The sequence below is a fragment of the Antechinus flavipes genome, chromosome 4, assembly GCF_016432865.1.
Source record: "Antechinus flavipes isolate AdamAnt ecotype Samford, QLD, Australia chromosome 4, AdamAnt_v2, whole genome shotgun sequence".
NCBI classification, from domain to species: domain Eukaryota; kingdom Metazoa; phylum Chordata; class Mammalia; order Dasyuromorphia; family Dasyuridae; genus Antechinus; species Antechinus flavipes.
Window position 1 is genome coordinate 434761831 of NC_067401.1, and position 17022 is coordinate 434778852.

The 17022-nt window shown below is 42.8% G+C and overlaps 1 protein-coding gene across 2 annotated transcripts in view; it reads right to left on the reverse strand.

Annotated features, from left to right (window-relative positions):
- Positions 1-17022, reverse strand: part of NOS1AP (nitric oxide synthase 1 adaptor protein) — a 371378-nt gene that overhangs the window by 26203 nt on the left and 328153 nt on the right. For both annotated transcript variants that reach the window (XM_051999131.1, XM_051999132.1), the window contains exons 8-10: positions 14388-14558; positions 4405-4570; positions 1252-1404 (exon numbers count right to left, since the gene is read on the reverse strand). In XM_051999131.1, coding sequence (XP_051855091.1) covers positions 1252-1404; positions 4405-4570; positions 14388-14558 — 490 coding nt within the window. The remainder of the gene's footprint in view (positions 1-1251; positions 1405-4404; positions 4571-14387; positions 14559-17022) is intronic.

Sequence of the window (17022 nt, forward strand, 5' to 3'; positions counted from 1 at the left end):
GAACAGATCCTCAATAGTTTTTTAGCAACATGAAGATACTGAGAACAAAGGTTTGAGAACCACTGCTCTAGATGGATATGCACATCGAGATGGTGATATGGCTAACAATTCCTGACTCAAAGTAGGAGCGGGCCCATTTGAGATTTCCATTGGCCCAAGCTGTTCCCAGCTATCAGCTGTTATCCATTTAACAAACTTAAAAAACCCCACGAAGCTGCATGAAGGTGGGAGGAGATAAGGAAGAGGGACTGAAATTCTGATGGACATAGCTTCTATTGGCAGGACCCCTTTTCAGCTATAATTCTGATGGGTATTGCCTTTCACAGAGAGGAGGAACGAAATCCCATACCCAAAGAAAGGACCCATCTCAATTTTTTTTTTTTCATGACTCCTTCACCTTCCTGCGGAATTCAAAGGACAACTACAAAAACCAAGACAGCTGATCCTGTAGGGAAAGTGTCACTTCCACGTTTACACTGAGGAATATAATTTCCTTTCTCTCTTACCAGAACCCTCAACTCTTAGCAGTGGTTCTATTTTCAATAAAGACAAAGTTAGGCATTGAGTGACAGGCCTAACCAGGGAGAGATATCTTAAAAAGATACTTCATCCCCAACAGGAGAAGAAGGGGGTCATTGTGACCTTGTGGAATTGTTGGCCACATTTTTTATGATGCAAAAGTTCTTCCTATACAGGCTTAGCAATTCTGGAGATGGCAAACCTCTAAAGGAATGGAATGGGACCCGGAAAGCCAGGTCCATTTTTCACATCAACAGGACAATGAAGTAATAGTTTGACACTGGGAATTATACCCTCTTTTCTTTCCTACTCTCCAAAATTAAAACCCTTTTGGGAAATCTCAAGTTTCTCCAGGCCCCACTGGGTGAAGATTTAGCCCAGGCTGGGGTGTGCCCCAGGCCACGGAGACAACTCTCCCTACATTGTCTGACTCCCTTCACCCCCAGAAGCCTGGCCGCCGCCTCCCACAGGCCCCTTACACTGCAATCTCATCGTCCAGGCTATCGCCCAGCTCCTGCCTCTGCAGGACATTCAGCAGGCGGGGAGGCTCCTCCTGAGACCACGAGTCACGTTCCTCGCTCTCATCCGTGTTAGATTCATATTCCGAGGCGATGCCGGACTCCCGGAACTTGATGAGCTCCAAGCTGCCCAGGAGGGGCTCTCCCCCTGATGGGGTGTCCCCGGGCGGCAGGAAACGGAAGCACTCCAGCTTCACCAAACAGTCGCGCCTACCTAAGGGGCTGCCCACCGAGTGGGCGAAGTCAGCCGAGCTGGGGCCTAGCGGGGGCAGGTGGAGGTCCTCAGGCTTGGGAGTCGTGGGGTCACAGAGCACGGGGAGGACGCCAGAGCGAAAGGTGATTTCCAGCAAACTGTCCTGAGAACCCACTGGCAGAGGAGAGAAAAAGAAGAGGAGATTGGTGGTTAAATAAGTTACGGATACATTCCTCTGGCCTTACAGGGCTGAGGCTTTTATAAGCCCTAAAAACATCACCTGGACAAACAACCCTCCTGACAGAGAGCCGCAATGAATAGAGCACAGGCTCCAGAACTGAAGACTTAGCCTCTGACATTGTGCAATCTCGGGCCACTCACATCTTTCCTCTCTGAGCCTCGGTTTCCACAATGAGAAAGAAATGGAAGTTGGATTCTGCAGTCCCTAAAGTCCCTTCCAGCTCCAGAAGGATCTTAGGATCCGTAGACCAGGTCTATGAGAATAGTGCTTCCTAATCCAAATTATACTGGTATTTTTAAGTGCTAAATTCTCTACTTTTGACCACTTTTCTGCCTTTACTCATAGTGCCAAAGCTATCAGACTCTCCAGAAGGGCATTCTGGGCAGCCAGAGAAAAAGAGGGATCTATAGGAGTGAGAGAATCCCAACACAGAGAAGGAGAAAGAAAAGAAACAGTTGGTGTTTTTTAAAGCATAGAGATCTGAAGAATATGGATACTAAGAAGTTTTCAGTAGAAATCTGCCAGTTCTTCAGGACATGATGGATAGAGACAGTTTTGGAGTCAGGATGACCCGAGCTCAAGTCCTGTTACTGACCAGGAGAGAGTGACAGACTCTCAGAGCTCTTTGCAACTAACTCCCTTAGACTAATATTGCCCAGCTCTCCATCAATGGAGGGAAGTTTCTACTGCACATGTTCTATTCCAGTGGAATCAGAATTCCATCTGTCAAGGATGGATTGAGAATACTATCCCAGAGACAGAAGCCATGTGAGATTCTACTGCGCTCTTATCCTCCCAACACCAGGAAGGCCTATGAGACATCAGTCCCTCAAAATTATATGGCTCATCAGTCAACCCAAATCTCTCTGCTGAGAACAATCACAGGTTAGAAAGTCAGTAAGTTCGGGGGGATAGGGAAATCCATCACAGGACATGGGAAACAGAATTTGGAAAATTGTCTGAGAGTCATTCAATCTTACTTGTGTTTCATCAGGCCTTTGATGAGCTAATTTCTGGGCTTTATGTGAGCCAGTGACCAAGGTAGTCTAGCCTACAGTATCACTACCATTTCTTTTAAATTTGAAATTGAGAATCAATGGAAAAGGTCCTCTATACCTTCAAGCATGCCACGGGCACTTGGCAATGAAGAGTGGGACACCAACAGCCCCACAGTGCTATGTAGGGCACTTTCCCAGCTTCTTTGTCTCTTTCCCTGACCCTTTTGATTGGAGGGCATGATGTAATGCCTTGAAATGCGATTTCTGGTGAGAAAAACCAGTGGGTTCAAAAACCTACATTATAAACATTAATGTCCAGTACAAACTCATGGGTATAAAAATAGGTTGTCTCCACCAAGTAAATTTAGTTGACCTAGAAAAGTGATCCTGGATCACTATTCTACATCACACAAGCAGATCTAAGGGAAATTAATCCAGCTCACACCTAGGCAAGGCTGAGGAGATGAAATCCTAATGGAGGAAGTAGAGACAAATCTCTCATATGTTCAATCTTCCATGAACAACTGGGAAGAGTGAAAGTGGGAAAGCAAAAAACAAGCATTTATTAAAAGCCTTATACATAGCAGGCATTTTGCAAAGTACTTTATATCTCATTTGATCCCCTCAACAACTCAGGAAGATAGGTGCTGTTATTATTCCCATTTTTTTAGGAGAGGAAACTGAGACAGACAGAAGTTAAGTAACTTGCTCAGTCACACATTTAGTATCTGAGACTGGATTTGAACTCAGATCTTCTTGATTCCATCCAGCACTCTAGCTTTTGGGCCATCTAGCTGCCTCTGGGAGGCAAAATGGTAGTGATTACTATAATTAGTAATGGCCATGCATTCATATTGCATGTTAAGACTTGTAAAGGTTTCATATTTATTATTCATTTGATTGTGTGCAACTGCATGAAGTTGTTACTGGTATTATTTCCATTTTTACAGATGAGGAAACTGAGGGTAAAAAGGTTTTTAAATAAGCTGCCCAGGGTCACACAGCTAGAAGTGTCTCAGGCAGGATTTGAAGTCTTGCTAACTGTAAGTCATATTTTAATTAATAAAACATCTGTTTTGCCATCATTGTGCAATGCTGGCTATATGGCTTAACTTCTCTCAAACTCAGTTTACTCATTTTTAGCTGATGGGCCCCCTCTCCCTCCCTTCACAGGGTTTGTAAGAATAAAGAGAGAGAAAATACAAGTGAATTCAAAGTTTCTTCTCATAATTAACATGTGAAGTAGGTGAAGAAATACCAATCCCAGTAACACTGATAATGGGAAAGCTAGGAGGTGCAATGGACAGAGCCCTGGGCTTGAAATCAGGAAAACTTCATGCATTCAAATCTGATCTCAGATACTTACTAACTGTGTGACTGTGGGCAAGTAACTTAATTTCCTCAATCTGCCCCAATTCCTCATTTGTAAAATGAGCCAGAGAAGGAAACAGCAAACCACTCCAATCTCTCTCGATGAAACACTCCAATATCTTTGTGAAGGTAAATCCCCAGTGGGGTCACAGAGTCAGACATGACTGACTGAAATGACTGGCAATAATAAAAATAGGGTAAGAAATATTAGGCCATGGCTCCTGACTGTAAGCCCAGGATTCTCTTGCCTAGCCTCCCCATGGCCCTTAAACCATCCTAAGACTCTACTTGTGATATAAGCAAGCCATCCAGGGGCTATAGCTCATCTTCCATTTCTCCCACAGCCCCCAGGAGGCACCAGGGGGAACCCTGAGGCTTTTTTATTTATTTGGAAAGCAGGGCCGGCCATGGGGCTGCTTCCTTCCTTCCCCTCCCCATGAGAGGGGCTTCAGAGGATATTGGTTCTTAGTACCTCTGATAACATAACCCTTGACTTTTCTTCCTACCCTAGGCTAGGGAGTGGAGGCAGAGAGTGGACAGAGGGATGGCAGAAGGGTCACTTACTGGCATCGTGTCCCGACAGTTTGAGCTCAAGCTCCTGCACTTGTTTGACCAGCAGGGAGATGTGCTGAAGCATGTCTTTGTTCTGCAGCAGGAGCTGGTGGACACGAGCCTGGGCCTCCAGTCGAGCCGCGGCCTCTGCAGCCAACTGATCCTTCAGTAAATGAACCTATAGTAGGCACAGAGAGGGAGGGCAGAGAGAGAGTGGGGAGGGCTGGTTAGTCAGTCAGTAGGCAGTATTCCAGGCCCAAGGATTCCTCTCCAAGAAAGTAGCTGCTCTCCATATTAAATTGTAAGCTTCTAGGAGGCCAGGACTGTTTCATGTCTTATCTTGGTAGCCCCAGAATCTAGTAGAGTGCCTGGTACATAGCAGACACTCAAGATATACCTGATGGTTGATTAAATTTGAAAAGTCTTCCTAACCAAGGGCAATGGTTTTAGAATCACCCTTCCTAGGAATACCTATAAATGTCTGGAGTTATATGGCATCTCACATACCACTCTGCACCTCATAGTCAAGGTCTAAGATGATGAAGGAGGAAGAAACCCTCCCCAACTACCTTAGGATGCAGCAATCATTCTCCTTTCATCTCCCTTGGGTTTATTTTCTATTTCCCCCAAATAGTGCTTAGATAGCTGTTTTATAGTGAAAGTTAGATCTCCAACAGATAGAAAGCTCCCTTAGGGTAGGGACCAAGGACAGTGACAGTGCTTAACCCTGCTGTCTTACACACCAGAGAATTAAACATTTATGTCTTGATTTATAGGCAAAGAGTTCTTCCCATTACATTGGGGCTAATAAAGTACAAAGAATCTCAGGGACTAGGCACTATGTCATAATAAAAGACATCAAAGGGACATTCTCAATGTTTAGCCTGAAGAGGAATGGCAGGGAATGAGGGAGCAAGAGAACTATCTTTCAGTCTTGTGAAAGGGGGATTAGATTTATTCTGGTTGAGCCTAGAGGGTAGAACTGACTTGAGTTTCAATATGAGGTAGATTTGGGGGAAGTTCCTGACAATTAGAAGCACCCAAAGATAGAATGAGTAGCTTAGAGGGAGGGGCAGAGGGGCAATGTGTGATTCCCCTCCCATGGGTGTGAGCATCTTTCAGCTGAACCCAGGTGACCCTTTCTTTGCCCAGGATATTGTAGAAGGAGCACCTTCAGCTGGGTACTTTCCCAGCTAGAAAGGTTCATTTACAGGGCATTCAGCTTGTACCAGGCAGTCTGACAGAATGAGGGTGGGGCCTGGATATGGTGTAGGGGTGCTTTGTGGGTGTGTGACTGGCTAGGTGGGGCTAACAAATATGGCAGGTCTTATGCTGTGAGGGGGAGAGATTTCTGCTACCCAACAGGGAAGAGCAGGAAGGATCTCAAGAGGATCCTGAAGGAGATGAGTGAGTCTCCTTGATGCCTCTGAAAGTTGAGGGGAAAGGGAGAAGAAGGCTTGTGAAGACAGAGGTGGAAATGGTGTGGATGAAGACATAGTCAATGTAAGAAAAGCAATCCTAAAGTCAGTTTGAATAGAGGGAATGGTTGGTTGTCCCTGTGGAGGAAAAGCAATGGAGAATGGAGTACCAAGAGAAAAGGCAACTTGTTGGAGAGTAAGAAAAAAATAAGATGGAAACAAGAGAAGTAACAGCTTTCCAGAGAAACACAATAGTTCAATGCCCAGAACTGCTCTGGAATGATTTAAACCATACACGGTGTTCAGAAAGGTTGGTGTAGTGTTAGAGTTAGATAGATTTGGAACCTGAGAGGGAACTTAGAGATGCCTTATTTTATACATGTAGAAATTGAAGCCCTGACAGGTTAAATCATTTGCCCAGGATTATACAGCTAGTAAGCACCTGTGAAGGGATTCAAATCCAGACCTTCCTTATTTCAAATCCAGGATTCTATCAGTTCCTGATAGTTGGGACCCACTGACCAAATCATGAGACCCCTAGTTAAGGGGGTTGGTGCCAGCTGGCCTTTCTGGGAGGGAAAACAAGAGTCTGGAGTCCTGTAGCCAAATCTCAGGCTTTCACAGAGTTAGCACTTAATAAATGCTTGTTAGCTGACAGCAACTCTGTGAATCTGGAGAAGTCACTTAATCTCTCAATGCTCCAGGCAGATCCAAGACTCATTTAAGAGATTTGTTGGTATTCAGTCATTTCATTGTTTCCCTTGTGCCTGACTCCTCGTGACCCCGTTTTGGAGTTTTTCTTGGCAAAGATACTGGAGTAGTTTGCCATTTTCTTTTCCTACTCATTTTATAGATGAAGAAACTAAAGTAAACAGGGTTAAAGTGACTTGCCCAGGGTCACACAGTAAGTCTGAGGCTGAATTTGAACTCAAGAAAATGAGTTTTCCTAACCAGACCCAAGAGTCTAACCACCTTACCAGCTGCCTCAGATTAAAGAGAATTGCCTATCTGCTATCAGTCTGCACACTAAGTTTCTGAAGAAATCACAGGACAGGCCAAATGGTGTCTAGTTATTTCCATGCTTGCCTTCGCAGTCCATCCATCCTATGGCTTGACTTTCCTCCAAGGGTCTAAGTACCACTATGAGCTGTCAGAGAAACCCCAGTGTATGACTGTGTTTTTCCCTGCTCGGATTTAGAGCTCTGATCTTGCTCTCACCTCTCCTGATGAGAATCACTAATGTGATTCAGTTTCCACTTTCCAGCTCCAAAGAGCCTGGCCCACCCCACCCCTCAGCGGGAAGGCAGTGGCAGGAATCCGATGCTGCCCTCACCGTCTGTCCCTCCCTCCTGGCGTTTCTAATAAACTGTATTGATATCGGCCAAGACACCTGCTTCCCCTTTAAGGATCCACTGTAACCTTATCAGTGCAGGGGAAAAGATAGTGAGGGGTGGGATGAACTGTGGCAAAAAAAAAACTGATCCTTTGGCCTTGCATTTCCAGCAATTTGAAGCATGGTATGAAATCTTAAACAGGACTGGGTAGGGATGGGGAAGGAAAAAGAAGGTCAGAAGATCTATTCATCCTGGGGAACAGGAAGAGAGTCTGGGACATTGGAAAAAGCAATGAATTTATTTGGATTCCTTACCAAAACCAGATCTCAGTTTGCTCATCTATAAAGTGAAAGGGCTGGACCAGATCACCTTTAGGGACCAGACAATTCTCAGTCTTATGATTGCTTCCTCCACAGGAAGATTGCCCCAAGGGAAGGAAGCTGAGTTGTGGCTCCAATCCCCTTTTTTCCCTCCATAGGTTCAGTTTCTAATTCTGGGTAGGGCCATGGTCCAGCTATGTCAGAACCATGGAAGTGATGTACAACTTTTCTGCCTTCACACAAGCCCAGTCAGATAGGAATTTGGAAGAAAAGGATGAAAAGTTACAGAAACACAGAAAGTCTTGGCTGTATGAACTTAACTTCTCAGGATCAGAGGATTTTTTAATGTCTCCCTTAGAGAGGCAGCTAGGTGATACAGTGGATAGAGCCCTGAATCAGAAAAACCAGAGTTTCAATCCAGTCTCAGATACTTACTGTTTGTTCCTGGGCAAATCACTTACAGCCTGTATGACCAAAGACACTGATTAATTGTGTGACCCTGGAAAAATCACTTCGCCCTATTTGAATCACTTTTTCATCTGTAAAATGAATTGGAGAAGGAAAGGGCAAACCATTTAAGTATCTTTTGCCAAGAAAACCCTAAATGGGATCACAAAGAATCAGATGTAACTGAACGATAAGTCACTTAACCTCAGTTTCTTCAACTGTAAAATGGGGAAAAACAGCAACCATCTCTCAGGTTCATTGTGAGGAGCAAATAAAATATTTGTAAAGTGCTTAGCGAAGGATCTGACAAAGAGTAGGCAATTAATAAATTCTCTCTTCCTCCTTTCCTCTGACTTTTTTTTCTGTGAAAGTTATCTTTCGTTCTTCTTCAAACTTCTTATAGCACTTTGTTTTTGCCCTTATTTCATTTGCCCTTGCTATCCCAGTTAGATCAAATGTTTATATGGATTATTTGTGTCTGACCTGTTGCTGCCAGTTAAGAAGATTTTATTAAGTGCTTACTTTGTGTCAGCCATGGATTCCATGTCTGTGGAAGGTAGAGCCTTCCAAACTCCTATTGCTCTAATCAGCCAGAATTGGACACACTGTATTTTGACTCCACAATGGGGATATCATTCCGGTCCTCTTTGAGAATGAAGGAGAACCAACCCACCATTGCATTTTCCAGTCTGTAAACTCCTTATGGGCAAGGGAGAGACTTTAGCCTCTGTTTATATCCACAGGGCTTAGCACAATGCCTTGAATATAGTAAGTGCTTAATAAATGTTGATTAAATTGTGTACTTGGCCTTTCGTCCATTAAACTGTAATCTCAATGTGGACGAGATGGTGTCCTTTTTTGTGAGGAAAAAGAGAATTTGGACACATGATTTCATCAATTTAAAATCCTGATTTAAAACCTCCCTCCAGTAAGGCAGATAAGTATGTCTGGAACTTGTCCGTACAATTTGTAATTTTAGAGAGGGGTCTGGAGGCACTGATAAGTTAGGGAGCTTATGCAGGGTCAGACGTTGATTTAAGGTCTTCTGGACCAAATGGCTGACCCTTAATCTAGCAGACCACTCTGATTCTCTCTCTCCTTTCATGGAACAAGGCCATCATAGATGATTGGCAACTTGAATGACAGGGCAATAAGTGATCACATTTTCACATTTCATGAGTATAGAAGTCAAAGCTCAGCCCAAAGATCCAGAGGTAACAAGTTCAGCCCTCTTTGCAGCTGTAAAAATCAGGCACAGAGCTCCAGCCTGATATTACAACCATAGGGGAGAAAGAAACCGAGGCACAGAATCATCTAGATTTTTTAAAACATTGAGAAAGTCTAATGCTCTGGATGTGCTTGCTTAAGATTGGGAATCAAGCACTAAACTGGGAAATCAAGAGGCTTTGGTTTAATTCAGTTTCTTCCATAACCTGTTGTATCACTTCTGGCAATTTGCTTCTTTTAGTTTCCTCATGTGTAAAATGGGGATGTCATCCCACCACCTTTTTCTTTATCTCATGAGGGTATTCAGAGAATCATGCATCTGGAACTAGGAAAAGACCTCATAGACCCTCCAATCCTAATCATGCTTTCTCTTTATTTTTTTTTTCATTTTTAGAGGCAATTGGGGTTAAGTAACTTGCCCAGGGTCACACAGCTAGGAAGCGTTAAGTGTCGGAGAACAGATTTGAACTCAGGTCCTCCTGATTTCAGGGCTGGTGCTCTATCCACTGAGTCACCGAAGCTGCCCCACTCTTTCTCTTTTAAATAATTCAGAGAATTGAGACACACAGAGGCTAAGTCCTCGAGGGTGAAGAAGGAGTATGGCTAACAGGTCAGATCCAAACTTGGGTCCTCTGTCCTCAGGAAAGTAACCATCTTCACAATTATTACTAGATTAACATCCAACCTTCTGCATGGCATGGAAAAAACCTGCCTTTTATTCTTCTTTTTTCCTCAAGTATAGGTCGGATACAGGGGAAAAGCTTCCCAATAATTAAAAATGTCCAAAAATAAAATTGGTTTCCTAGGAGAAAGTAGGTTCCCCTTCTATGAGGATCATGAAGTAAAGACTGGATGACCACTTGTTAAGGAAGTTAAAGAAAGAATTTCTATTTGTAGATGGTAGATTTAGATCTCAAGGCCATCAACTCCAATCTCCTGATGATAAGGAAACTGAGGCACACAGCAAGGAGGTGCTAGAAGTTAGGTGCTCTATCCACCATATCTATGTTTTATCCACCATCTCTTTATGCTGCCTCTACTCAGGTTAGACCAGATACTCTCTGAGGTTCCTTCACACCCTGAGATTTCACAAAATTTCATAGAATTCTGGGATTTTATGACTCACCCAAAATAACAGAATAAGTTTCTGGATGAGTCAGGAGTTGAATGGCAATTTTTGTACTTTGGGTTGTTTTCTCTCCATAAGAGTATAATGCCCAAAGTCACCCTTCCCCCTTTCCTTTGCCCTCCAAGAAACCCCCATCCCAAAAGGAAAGAGACAAACGATCCACTCACTGTTGAGCCTACTTGCCTTGACTCCAGCTCCTCCATCAGAAGTGGGGGCCGAGCCAGGCTGGTGTTGGGGAGTGAGAGGCACATGGAAATGGCAGTGGAGGGAACCAGAGCAATTCGCCACGCTCTACCCCACGCCCCCAAATATACACGCGGATGTACAAGCAAAGGCGTCAGCTGCTAGCAGAGGGGTGCACTACCACTAGGTCATGCAGAAGGCGGGGGCCATGAGGGTGTGGGAGTGGGGATGAGGCTGCCGGGAAAAGCTGCTGCCCACCCTGGACCTAAAGGGCCTGGCAAGAGCAGAGTGGAAGGATGCAGACTTGAGCAGGGCTACTTTCAATCTAGCAATGGCACTGCCTGTCACAAAGCACTGATAACGTGTGTACTTGTTTCTGAAAAAGCAATAGGACCAGAGAATTGTTTAGTAAGGAATACTGAGTTTCAGCGCCTTTTTTTCTCATGTTCTAAGTCAGAAACTGGCAATCTATGGACCAAACATGGCCTAGTTAACCAGGGCCAATAGTCTGTGGTGTTCAGACTAGTGCCAAAGTAGTGTGGGGTCAATCTGTGGTCATGCTGGTGGTGGCTCTGGCCCAAGGCCTAGCCATGTCCTTATCCCTGTCCCCAAAACTTCTGACTGTACTAGAAGCAGGAAGCTGTGGCAGCCAAGGAATGCTCATGCTGGGTCACAAGAGTGGGCAGAAGGATTTAGAGAAAGTGTTCTTTATTTACATTGAGATCCAACCCAAAAATGACTATAAGAAGTGGATGAATACATCCTTAATCCACAAACACGGCCCTAGGCCAACATAGGGAGGTTTTGGATCAAATTAAATTCTCAAGTCTATACTCTGGAGCGGGGACAAGGAGACCAAAATCCTCTCTAACTCCCCTTCTCTTTTCCCTCCCCATTCTGTTCATCTCTCACTCCCAGGCCAGAACAGACAGACCTATCTGGGCATTATGGTATATATAAGGCAGTATGTGTGACTCACTGCTCTTAAGATTTATGTTTATCGTATGTTGTCCTAATCCCAAGATCCTACAGGGCTGGTTTGTGTATGAAACACAAGGGAGGATGATGGACCTCCCATGATAAAAAGGAGAAAGAACTCCGTTTAGAAATGTTGAGGTCAGAGTTTCAGCCTTTAGAAATCTGGGAAAAGTTATACTTTTACTAAATGAAACAAAAACCTTGAAATCTGACATCGATAAAGTAAACCTAAGAAACTAACCTAGTACGAATGCCTTGCTCTGAAAACTGAAATCGGTTCCACTCATGAAGATATCCTAAGCATACTGGCTTTGAGCTGCCTTGAATTAATAACTAAATAATTTTCTCCCACTTCTCTCTCCTCTCTTTCCTCTCCCTGGATGGCTGCTAGCCAAGACATGAACACTAACAAATAGAAAGTTTTCACTCAATTATTTCAAGTAGGAAATGGAAGCAAATGAGATACAAGTTTAGCACTTAGCATGCCTTAAAGTACCATGTAAATGCTAGCTATTATTATTGGAAATGGAGGAGGCTGATGGGAGATCTTTAAGGGGAAGCCTGCTTAGCCCTGGGTCTGCAGAGCTGACATCAACTTGATGGGCATAAAAACTGTTAAAGCATTCTTAGAAAACAAAAAATAAATCCAATGCATTCTAGTTTCCCGAGGGCTGTCTGCCCTGAAAAAGGAGCAGAGGACACCTGATATTTTGGAGGGAGTTCATTCCTGTCCTCCACCAGAGAGACAAATAATACCTCATCAAGACTTAAGCTGATCTGAAAGGGTATCTCAGAAATCAAGCTAAGCCAACACAACACTGGGGAGAGAGATCTCTGAAAAAATCTGGAGCTAGCTCAAGGAGGAGCCTATCAAACATCGAGTCTGCTGCCTTCTTCTGAGCCACGTACTAAAACTGAGAAGTTTAAATCCGACCAGGATCTTGTGAGGCTCTGGTTGATGCAATGGAAAAAAAAAAAAAAAGAAGAAGCAGCAGCATCCACCTACACCTGACTAATGGCGCTCATGACAAGCTGTAAGTCATGCTGTCGGGCTAGTTGAGCACTCTGGGAATATTTCTCTCATTTTGGCTGAGATTCTGGAGATAATTTCTCTTTGGCATTTAGTGGTGAATTCAAATTCAAATACTTGTCCCATAATAATTCACCATGAATATTCATCAAGTCCTTTCTTAGATAAATAATAATTACTTGGCAATTGATATGCTGAAAGGAAAAAAGAACACTCATGGGGAGAGTGGATTCACTTTAAATTTGAAACTTTAAAATGGCAGCAGGAGCGGTCAAACAGACCACAGGAGGAAGACAAGGCTCCAAAGGCTAAAACTCCACTTAGGAGAGGGCAACTAATTCATCCATTTGAGAAAAGAATACCAAACTGGGATTCATTAATGAAATTCTCTCTCTGTTACTGAGAATACCTGCACATCCTCCCCTCCTTTCGTTAGTATGGATCTTCTTGCCATTAGACCTAGCCCTTCCTGCCCAAAATATGGTCCCTCAGTCCTCTTAGCAGGGCACCATCCAGCTCACATTCGCTGGAAAGTTGATAGCATCATTTGAGTGAGCAACTCCAATTGGGGCCATGCTAGAAGTGGGATTCTGTTATAACAAGGGCTTTCAAGAACCTGAACAGCACCCAAGAGAAACCTAAATCATAACGAGCTCTATGCTGTGACTGGTGCTGTTATAACTATGGTCCCTCATTATTTCAACACTAAATTCAGGATACGTGGAATTGGGTCAGACAGTATTACTTTCAAAGTACCATTCTATACCTAATGACAGCAAAAATTGCAAATGGCTTCAACAGCCTCCAAAAGTTCTTTTCCTTCTCCCCAACTGGGAGGAAAGAAGGAATGAGGACATCTAATAATAATTATAATGAAACCGCTTTTAAATAACATTTTAAAATTTAGATATTCTTTGATTTCACAAAGAGTCCTAATAGCAGCTCCCCATCAATACCAAGTATGGCCTACTCTGTCCTCTCCCTTTCCCTAGGCATCAGCCCTCTTTATCCTCCTTGCCTCTGACTCTTAAGATGGATTTTTATTTTAAGATATGACTCTAAAAAAAGAACTAAATTTTAAGTTTCATTTCTAATGGTTATTGATGCAATTGTCTTATATTATGTCTCTGATCACTTGTAGTAATAACTGAGGCTCTGATAGCTCACTTGGATTCTGAGCAAGGCCTTCAGGAAACCACCAAACAGAAACAATTTAACTTCTTTCCTGCCCTTCCCAAACAGGTAACAGTGGACTACTCAAAGTCTGGAGGGAATTTTGTTACTGAATACTCTCCTTTTCCCCCCTGCTTTTATCATGAGTCAAAAATGTAAACAAATCATATGATGATGCTTCCTAGAGAGCAAATCCCATCCCAATGGACAAAAAATAGTACAGATACTTTGGTTCTATCAGATGCCTCCTAAAATATATGGGTCATCCATAGGAGCCTGGAAATCTTTTCATGAGATAAGAGCATTTCTATATGTGTTAGAGCTGTGGTTACTTTTCTCTTAAAGTATAGCTCTTAGAAGAGTGGGGACAGATTCCAAGATTCCTTCCTTTCCTGACTCCTCATCTGCTTCTTCCCACCTTATAAGACACATTAATCAGGTATGATAGGCAAGGAAGGGAGGAGTTTCACGCTCCTTCTTTCCTGGTTAGCTCAAGTGACATTAACTAACCATCTGACATCAAGCCAAGTCAGCCAAGCCCAGCTCAGAGCAGGGAGTAGATGGCAAATAAAAAATGTTTCTCCTTATTTCAACCCACCCCCTCCCCACTATCTCCCTCCCCGAAGCGATGAAAGATGGAATGAGCAAACTTTTGTGGGTCCCTTAATGTTGAACCTGTCCCCAGAACCCCCTGAGTAAGGCTAATCAAGCCCATGAGAGTGGAGCCTGTGAGGTAGGGAGCAGGCTGAGGAGAACCTGGGCCACGGCCACTTGGGTCTGTTGCTGCTGCTGCTGGAGGAGCTGTTGGAGGAGCTGCATCTGGTGGTGGGTTGACAGTGGGGTCCCGATACTGGGCAGCTGTGAGGAGGAGGGCAGCAGCATCTTGGGTGAGGCAGTCAGAATGTTCTCCTGGTGGTGGAGCGAGACCTGGAAGAGAACCAAAGCATAATATGGTTAGGTGGAATCCTGTGGACATTCCTGGTCTGGGATGACTAGGAAACAAAAGGCAATACCAATGGAGGGCAAGTTTTAGCAGTTCTCCCAGATCAAAAGTATATTTCATAGGAACAGATGAAGTCTGTTTCATCTTTCTTCTCACTCTGGAACTTCCTTCAGCATTTTCTATTTCTTAATTCCTCTTATCCCATTAATGAATTAATCAATCAACAAACATTATGTGCTAGACACCTCTAGGCTCAACATTAGGGTTACAAGTAGGGTTAGGATGGAGCTAGTCCTTGCTCTCAAAAAACACACAATCTAATCTCTTGGAGCTTCCATTTTGAGGGCAGACTTAGGCCAGCAAGCTTTTCTTCTCCTTCCAAGTCTGCTTGTGCTTCTCAGGACTTTGTTTCCATATACCTACCTGGTTATCTCCACAAACCCACATAAACATTGAGAAGTTTGTTATACCTTCTTCTATTAGGATGTAAGTCCTGGGAAGGTAGGGGCTGTCTTTCTTTCTGTATGTGTTAGTAGTTAGCATATAGATGATGCTCAATAAATTCTCATTGCCTTGCTTTACAAAGAAGTTGAGTATCAATAGGAAGGCCAAGGAGACTCTTTGGCCACTGCAATCCGCAAAAAAAGAAAAATGCAAAAGAGCCCTTGGTCCTATGTGACCCCACTTTTGCTACTATGGTGATGGTGGCAGAATGTCAGAAAAGGAAACAGAAGGTAATAAGACTCAAATAGCTTTTGGAATGTCTATAAATATTAACTTAGCCCTTGGTGTGCTAAATGTGAGAGCACTGTCCAATGAGTCAATATACAATGGGAAAAACTGAATCACATTCATCGACGTTCCCATTATAAATCAAACCAGAAGAAATAGGAAAGATGATGCTCAGGTTGTCCTTGGTGAGGCAGATAGAAGAATAGGTTTCATTGTTCATCCAAAAGTAATAAGGAACATCATTTCATGGGATAGTTATTTTACCTTGTGATAAGAATAAGTGTAAAGATTTCCATTAAGAAAGCTACAGCTTTTGCATTCTGTTTCAGAGAATAACAAAATTCTACAAAACTCATGAGAAGACCCTTCAAATCAAAGCAGCATTTGCCTGGTGATAATAATGCAAAGGGGCCAAGGGGGATGATGACAAAAAAAAAAAAGTCTGTGCATCATAAAACTATAAACTTATTAGAATATAGATCAAGATCAGCACTAAATCAGATGTATAAAGATTAGAAGATATGGCATATAACTTTTAAAAATATCTTAAATCTGACATAGGTAAAGAATTTAGTGTTACAGAAAAAAATAAAAAGGAAACAGATAAAGGAATAGACATCTTAGAATCTCAAATGTGCTACAAAAAGAGACCTTGAGGGGTTCTCTAGTCCAGCTCCCTTATTTTACAAATGAGAAACCTGAGGCTTAAAGGTTAAATGACATGCCCCAAATCACACAGGTAGTAAGTGATAGAACCAAAAGGTCTTCTGACCCCAAATCCAACACCCTTCCCACTAAAAGAGCTTAGGAAAGACCTGATAAAAAAAAGTACTCAATCTTATCAAACACACATATATGATATCTAAGGCAAAGGCAAAGGCTAACTCCAGTTCATAATCTAAGGATGGTGAACTATTGGAAGCTATGCTGTTGTTGTCCAATTGTGTCTAACCCTTTGTAATTCCACTGGGAATTTTCTTGGTAAAGATACTGGAGTGGTTTGCCATTTCCTTTTCCAACTCATTTTACAGATGAGGAAACTAAAGACAGGGTTAAGGGACTTGCCCAGGGTCACATAGCTAATCAGTGTCTGAAGCTGGAATTGAATTCATTCTTCACTTCAAGCCCAATGTTTTAGCCACTGTACCATCTAGCTGCCATTAAAAACCCTATCATCTCACAAACCAAAGAGGGACTGAAGCTGTAGAAAATTTGGCAGGAGACCCAATTAAGCCAGATCATCCTAAGAATGAAACTCTATGGAAGATATTTGGATAGATATTGCATATGAACATTAATCTGGATCTGTGATTGAAAAGGACAAAAAGAGAGGGGTGGATTATCCTCATCTGGAAAATTATGCAACAATTTTAATGATCCCCAAGTTATAAAAACCCATCTTTTCCACAATAGTCATCTTTTGCTGTGGCTATATGACTATGAATAATGGAATACTACAGTAACTAAGGAATCCATATTTTGGGTTACCCAAAGGTAATACAGTGAAGTATAATAGTCATATTTTAAATTTTCATAGCTTATAACAACACTAAGACTTTTGGGATACCCTGTATTACCAGTGATGAATTGCATGCAAAAGCAGATTCAGAGACATATGGTTGGAAATGGAGGTAGGCCAGTAATATAGTGAGTGAGGGAAAAAAATAGATGGATTCTATACTTTATCCTTAAGTAATGTTAGGAGACAAAAGCAAG